The 8,176-nt window shown below is 26.8% G+C and overlaps 1 protein-coding gene across 8 annotated transcripts in view; it reads left to right on the top strand.

Moving 5' to 3' along the window:
• The first annotated feature begins 48 nt into the window (after positions 1 to 48).
• LOC107439027 (tyrosine-protein phosphatase non-receptor type 9) overlaps positions 49 to 8,176 on the top strand; it is a 28,817-nt gene continuing 20,689 nt past the window's right edge. The window contains exons 1-5 of one of the 8 annotated variants that reach the window (XM_087167423.1): positions 49 to 191; positions 2,702 to 2,779; positions 5,463 to 5,514; positions 5,737 to 5,886; positions 8,014 to 8,103. In XM_087167423.1, coding sequence (XP_087023549.1) covers positions 5,482 to 5,514; positions 5,737 to 5,886; positions 8,014 to 8,103 — 273 coding nt within the window. In that variant the 5' untranslated portion in view covers positions 49 to 191; positions 2,702 to 2,779; positions 5,463 to 5,481. Of the gene's footprint in view, positions 550 to 2,701; positions 2,780 to 5,462; positions 5,515 to 5,736; positions 5,887 to 8,013; positions 8,104 to 8,176 lie in introns of all 8 variants that reach the window. The other 7 variants (XM_043054746.3, XM_087167420.1, XM_071182918.2 and 4 more) reach the window with 7 other exon arrangements.

Below are 8,176 nucleotides of genomic sequence, written 5' to 3'. Positions count from 1 at the left end.
AAACGTAAAAATCAGACGGAAGTAGCAACGCGGAAGTCTTAACCCCTAGCGCCATCTGCGCTTCGCTTTACGCGGTTAACCATCCATAGGAGGAACGATACGATTTTTACTACACCAGCATCGGTATCAACTTCTTATTACATTATGTTAGAAGAATATATATTTTAATGTTATAATTTTATTTTAACTCGGTAAGCTATAATTTAATTTCTAATTTTCTGGCAAAAATATTTACTCAAAGTGAAATTGTCGAGTGAAAGTTTTCATTCATGATCGCCGTTTAAAAGGTATCAGTCAGTGTACAAATTTGACATTACCAGACATGTCAATGTAAATAAAAGCTCATCTTTTAGTTTTCTTTTCATAGTAGTTATCTAAAAATTAATAATTTCTTTCTTTGTTTATCATATTTTAGTTAATAAGTTGATACGAATGGAGATTCAAAATTCTGTACATTCAATAAAATTTATTGTTATATAGTTTAGAGATGAATTAAATTATTTGTTTTTATATTTCAGCTGTAAAAAAAATTTCTGTGATCAGTGTGATGTATGTTTTTATTTGTTCTTTTGAATTCACGTAAATAAAATTCTTGTCGGTCTCAATTTTAAGAGGCTTAATTGTGAAAGCCTAAAAAATCAGTTCAGCTAATATTTATGACTGAGTATTATTAAAAGAAAAAGTGTTTAAAGTAGCATAATGATTTTTGAAAATGAATATGTAAAAATTAGCTCTTGTTATTATTAATTTTTGTCCGTTTTATCAGGATGTTTTTTTTTTTTAAAAAACATGTCTTTCTGCAGATTTTTAATGGTGTTAGAAATGATGTATGTCAAACTGTATTATTTATTATGGTATTGGTATTTCACCAGTATAGAGGAAAAATTGCCGTATTTTATAATTAAGTGGTGAATTTATCTGTGGATCTAAAAATTATTCTGTGTATATCTTACAATTATTTCTATCCAAAATTTTAAACTGAAAGTTTTTATCTTATAATTTTACACCAAAATGCTGATAAATTACTTTTCTATTATTCGGGCGTAAGCAAAAAGTTGCCAAAAAATATAGAACTTCACCAACTCTTTTTTACTTTTCTTTCAAATTACATAAAAAATTTTAAAAATAAAATTTAGTTTAAAATAATAAAAAAAAGTTGAAATTCCTTGCTCTCTGTTAACCAAAAAGTATTGCTGATCAAAACTTAAATATACCACTAATCATAAATTAAAAGTAATGACCATGAATTTAATTGTTAATTAAACTGCTAATTTAATAAATTTTTTTTAAATGAAAAAATTATTACTAGATATTTTAGAGTGTAAATGTAATGATTAAAAATGGTTATTTTAGTGTTTTTCAAGTGATGTGAAATAGTAAAGAAAAAAATACTACCTTTTATAAAACGAACTATAAAAAACTTTTATATATTACTAGCTGATTATCTGTTTATGAAAAGGTTAAAAATCTTGTAAATTATCAATGATTAGTATTGATTGATGTTATATTAATATACACAAATACGAAATGTTTATTTTTTTTTAAATTTTAAGGAAAGATGAACTAGCTGATGCTGATAGTTATGCTTTTCATTTTTGTTTGTGCTTATTTGATTCATCAAAGCTAAAATAATAAAAGATTGTGCAATTAACACCTAGGAAAACTCTTTTTTTTTATATGTAAAGAAGTTATATTTATTTTGAATAACTAGAATTAAAAGCTTATTAATTAGCTCATTAAAGGAAACAACAATTACTTGGGAGTAAAAAAAAAACTGCAATTTAAATTGCATCAATGCATTATGTTACACCAATGTGAAAATATAAAGATTTAATAAATTTAAGTACTTACTTGAAAATTTTACTCAATAATTCAATTTAAGATCTTTCAAAGTTGATGATGTGTATATTCATTACACCACACGTTCCTTGATTTTCAACTTCTTCAACATTTTATTTAATGCCTAATCCCGATGATAGTGAGGAAAGCAATATAGATGGGCACAAAATATCGGAGGATATACTCACAACTAATCAAAAGTTTAAAAGCATTAAAACTCTAAAGCATTTTAGGGTGTAAACCATAAAGCTAATTTGTGAACAGTAGTATTAAATATTGAAAGGGATATTGTTATAGTTGTATCAAAAAAACAAAAAACACTTAAAAATTTAATATTTTTTCTACTAGTTCATCTAAAAATATACTTTTTACCCCGATTTTACTTTACCTTGCTTCATGCGTTTTTTATGGCTAGTCTGACTAAAAACGTAAATTCGGTATGTGTGTGTCTATGCATATGTTTGCATCAAAACAAACTTAAATTTCTCTTTTCTCGATTTCTTTTAAAATTAGAGATATTAAACCCATCAATTAATTTTAAAAACCTTCTGTGTGTATTATTTTGACTCACTAAATTAAAATTCAATATTTTTGAAAAATATAAATTTACAAAATTGAATCAATAATATTTGCAAGTTGGCCCCCTTATTAAAGTGGCAGATGTAAATATTTCAGGATGAAATCGGCATGAATCAAGTCAGCATTAAATGTTGAAATTGTAGCATGAAAGCGAAATTTTTTTGTGCTATTGGATATTTTTTTATTTTATTCATTTATTTTATTTTGTTCAATATTGTTATGAATTGTTTTTTTAGATTTTATAAATATTTCCTAAAACAATTGTTTTATTTTATTAATCTAGGGAAACTATACTGCCAAAGCTAATTAGAAATTAAAGAATTATGATATAATTACATCTTGTTTTCCCTTTTCTAATTTGGTAAGTACTATCAGTAAAAACTTCAGTTTATTTTATTTCTAGCTCTAAAATTCATTATATTACATTGCTACTATTTTTGTTGTTTCAATTAATGTAATTAAAATTTTACATTTATTAATTTATTTCAAGTAATATCTCTGGCCTTAGTATTACTTATATTTATGAGGACGTACAATATCTTATTGCATGTCTTATTTAAGTTTGAAATGTGAATTAGATTCAGATTAGTTAGGTGAAAGAAGTTTTTATGCTGATGATCAAACTAAGCATGATCATAAGCAACTACGAAAACTTAATTCATATTACTAATGTGAATTAGCTAATGGCTCCTAAAAAATTTTTATTATTATTATTTGTTACTTGGTTTAGTATTTCTTTAATGAAATGATTTTAAAAGAAAATTCAACACTATTCTTTTGATGCTGAGCTGCATGGACTAGAATGTTGATGCACTAAAACTATTATAATGTAATAAAATAATATGTAGTTAGGAAATTTAAAATATTCATGTACAGTGCACTAGAAGAAAAAAAAAACAGGCCACCCTGTATAACTTTCCATTGAATAATCGAATCCTCACGTTCTAGGTCTCAATCTTAATGACTCAAGAGGGTGAGTAATCAATATGCTAATTAATAAGTGCAGACGATATTTTAAATGACGAAATCGGACACAAAAATGTACTTCTCTGAAGAAACATATTGTTTTTTTCCAATGGATTTGAATTTTTGAACCCCATAATATAGGGAGTAGGTCTTATAGGGAACTATGATCCCCATAGTTTGGTCAAAAAAGAGATTCAAAGTTTGGACTCTTTAATGTTGATTTTACTTTTTGCGTATTTAGCAATATCTCCAGAACTTTTTGAGCGAAATTGAAATTTTTTTTGCATACAGTTATAAACCCTGTGGCAGAATCGCAGCGACATGGCAGCATTGTCACAGAACATTATTGAGCTCTTGCAGAAAGAATTTTCTTTTGAAAAGTGAAAAAAAAATGTTTTTCTTTTTTACAGAAATTTATATGTAATGTTTGAACCATCCAATTAGATAATCACTTTTTGGGGCACTCAATTTACGCCGATAGTAATTGTAAATCGATGTAATGTTCCGATTGCATTTACGGCAGTTTATTGATTTTCACTTGGATCACACTATCTTAACCTTGTATTGATTCCAGCATTTCTTGAAAACTTTTATTGCATTCTGTGGGTAGCAAAGTTATTTTAACAAGTTTTATTATTTTTCCTGGTACATCCAAATCATTTAAGATTTGGTACAGTTCTGGTATTCTCACCTTAATTTTCTGGTATTCTCACCTTAATGTGGTGATATGGTTTGTGTTTTCTACATTCAGTCAGAGAGCTATGCCTGTGATAGCTTAGCTACTGGTAGGGTCATCCAAGCCAGTCAGATCAGAGAAGAGGCACCTGACACCCTGGTTCGTCAGGGTTGTTTTTAGTCGGGGCTGACAACCCGACACTGTAAAAAACCTTCTGTTTGGAAGCTTCTAAAAATATAATTCCCAAAATTACTGTAATTAAATGAATGAAGATTTTGGAAAGTATAACTTGGAGAGTAAAAATGTGAATTAGAAATTATCTGAGGTGCATAAAAATATAAGAATATATCTCAGTTACTGGGAAAAATCATCTCTGTTACTACGAAATAGCTTTGCTACAGTTCAGCATGTCTGGATACGTTACAAGTTGTATTAAAGGTCACTCGAAACTTGTACAGTACAGAACCCGTTATCCGGAAATCAGAAAACCGGAAACGAGCGAACGAAATTCTTTTGTCGAATTATCGAACGAAATTCGATAAATTTTCTCGCCATTTTTTAAAAAAAAAATTTTTTTTTTCCTTGTAAGATTTTAGGATTTTTCTTTCTTTTTTGTAAGATGTTTACCTTACCATCATTTTGGAAATAATCATTAGTGTATTACTTCATCGTTTTTTCTTCTTTTTAAGATTATTTCCAAAACATTTTTTTTAGTTGGGTTTAACAATAAAAAAAACGGCTTTTTGTAGCGATTCAGAAAACCGGAAAAGTCAGTTATCCGGAATAGCGATGGTCCCGATCGTTCCGGATAATCGGTTCCCTACTGTATCATCATTTTTTGTTTTAAATATTTAAAAACTGGTAGAATAGCATACAGCAAATATTATATTCTGTGTAGTAAATGATACCTTTCAGTCTAAATTATTCCTTTCAGTCTAAATTATTCAAATTTAAATAATTCTTAATTTTTCTTTCTATTATAAAAACTTGTATTGTGGAATATTTTCACATACATACAAGTGTTAATCTGGATCATACTTCCATTTTAAAAGCTAATCTAATTTAGTTTGCATTTAAAATGTAAACTATAAATTTTAGTTATTAACTGTTAAATTCCTTTTCAAGTTGGCATCAGATTTTCTTTCTCACACTTTTACTGAGAAACTTCACTAATATTGCAATAAGGCATGCAAATTTTTATTCAGTTTATATTTGGACCCAGAAGTTAGACATAAACAGTGCATGACTTTTTGTTTTATGGTTGATAATAGTCTTATTTTGAAGTTAATTCTGATTTTTTTCATTTCTCTAATGTTTTTAATTCTTAGTAATTCTATTTTTGTAGTAATTGAAAAAAAGTTTAAGACTAAAATGTTCAATTTTTGGAGTTTTAATTTTTTAGGAGTGAAACATTTTGAAAAATGGAAGACATATTGACTGAAGCTGAAGAAACGGTTAGTAGTTTTTTTTATATTCCGATTTGAATAATTAATTTAAACTATTTTTCAAATTAATGTGTATGCTTGAAAAAGGTCTTTTTTAACTAACAAGTTCTCATTAAGATCTGCTTAGAGGTTTAGTTTAATTTCATATTTTATGTTATGTAAATCATGTTTTGTAAAGTTTGTTCGTTCTTATATCGCCATGGTTGAATTACCTTAACTTTTGTTTTTTAGGCTGTAAAAGAGTTCATTGCCATTATTAAAGAGTTACATTTACATAGCAATGGGGATAAAAAGACTTGGAATAAATCCACTGCTATCAAGTTTATGATGGCCAGGAAATTTGACATTTGTCGTGCTGTGGCTTTATTTGAATCACATGAGGTAATGATGCTGAGCTTTTTTTCATTTATAATTTGTGATGGAATGTATATTTTTATTTTAATATACACACTTTTTAAATGCTAACCCATTTTGAAGCAGTTTTAATCTGTTAAAACTTTTTTTTATCAAACCATCTGAGATATAAGGTAATATTTGTATCAATGTATTTGATATTTTGTACTTAATACATAAAAGATCAAATACTTTCAATGAATACATCATTAAATTAGCAAGTTTGATTTATATAAATTATTTTTAAAATTATAAAATTAGTTTTAAAAGAAAGTCAAATTTAATTAACTGATATAGCCTAATCAGTGCATTATCTATTTGCTGCTGTACCTAGTATCTTTTTTATAGTAGTACTAACTGAAAGAAGAACTGTAAATATTGTAATTTCATGAGATGCGCCACCCTAGAATATAGGATTAGAATATTATGCATTTCAATAGCTTTTCAAAAGAACACAAAATTGTTCTGTGTACAATTGTTTGCAATTCAAATGCAACACAAGTATTTCCGAGTCTCAGATATATATAATAAAAATAATAAAGTTGACCTTCAGCTAAAAGTGGGGATGAACTTGGCCTTCAAGATAGATAATTTAAGCATTTCGCCTCACTCATTTATATTAGAAAATAACTTGCATAATTTTCTTTCTTTTTTTTTTCTTCACACCTGCAGCAGAAGAAAGGAGGAGGGGAAATTGTACTTCCGTCCATCCTCGTAAGGAACTATTCGCGAGGTCATTGTGAGAGGGGAATTCAGTAATGTCTTCTTTTGTTGAAAGGAAGAGCGTGTGTTGTGCTTTTGTTACATTCTTGTAAACTATTTTTCCCCTGCATTGTGAATTCTTTAAAGTATTATTGATTGTAATTTCAAAACTCAAGTAGTTAAAGAAAAAAACAAAAACAAACAGACCATCTCATTAGATATGCCGCACATATTAAAATTTAATGTTTCAAATCATAAACGCCTCGGCGTATCTCCATGAAGTTACTGTCCTTTTCCAATTCCTTTGAATTAATTCTAAATTAGCTCTATTTTGTAGCTGGTGACTTTAATCTCTGTATGCTTGTCTGTAGCAGTTTGCTTTGGATCAGTCTCAGTTCTCAGATATTTGAAGCTGTCACATTCTTCCTGCCTTGCCATAGAGAATTTTACTACTTTTCTTACATTATTTAGTTAAATTTTATGTGACATATTTAAATAATTAATCTCCCTTATTTTTTATTGTTTTGCTTAGTTAATAATACACTAGTAAATGAGTAGTAATAGTAAATTTTACGATATATATTTTGATATGTTTTATTTTAAAATGTTTTTATATTATTTCTTTGTTAGTTATTAACATCAAACAGAATTTAATGTTCAACAAGAGTATATATTTATGAAAAAATTTTGATTTGTCAGCAAATATATTGCTTTATTATTGACTCTTCGAAATGTTCCCATGTAAAATGTGTTAAATTTTAATAAAAATAAGTAGTCTTTACAATTTGATTAAAATGATTTATAAAATGTTATGGGTAATAATTAATTTTAACACTTTATTATTTAGGGTATTTTGTATATTCCAAACAGGAATAGTAGTTTAATCAAATTTTATTTCACTTTAATTGAATATTTTATTTTGTTAGTTACTACTTAAATAATAATAATAATAAAAAACTACAGCTGATTCACATTTTCAGACTTATGTAATAATTATGTTTAATTATTTCATAATAATTAATTAATAATTATGTTCATATTATAATTGTGTTTTTTTATAAAAAAAATAAAATATTTGTATTTGATTTGAATCACCTTTTGCTTTATTTTACGACCAAAATTATTTTTAAGTTTGCAATTCAAGGGACCTAAAATTCAAAATAACCTTATAAATTCTATATAAACTTTCAGCTCCAATAAATGCAATTAGTTAATATTTACTTACCCTGACTTTTGTTTTAAGATTGATGTGTATCTAATATTTAAAGTATAATGTTTTTGTAACTATATTTAGTTTTGTCAGTTTGTAACTGGTACTTTCCCATCTTTAATACAAACGTCATTGTTTATATATTTATATTATTGATACACATACTATCTATGATTTGATTCATAATTTTGTTTCTATGACAGGTGATGCGAAGACGTGAAGGGTTAATTAGATTTGATCCTACCAGTGATACGTTAAGAAGTGAGCTGGAAACTGGAAAATTTACAATACTGGTCTGTATCACTCATTTAAAGGTCAAAAATTTTTTTAACATTTAATGTTATTGTATTGAAATAAAGGCTTGAT

Source organism: Parasteatoda tepidariorum, chromosome 7 (genome assembly GCF_982258835.1).
Source record: "Parasteatoda tepidariorum strain Cologne lab strain chromosome 7, Ptep-v5.0, whole genome shotgun sequence".
Lineage (NCBI taxonomy): Eukaryota > Metazoa > Arthropoda > Arachnida > Araneae > Theridiidae > Parasteatoda > Parasteatoda tepidariorum.
Note: the sequence above shows the minus strand (reverse complement) of the source record. Positions and strands in the feature narration are given on the sequence as shown.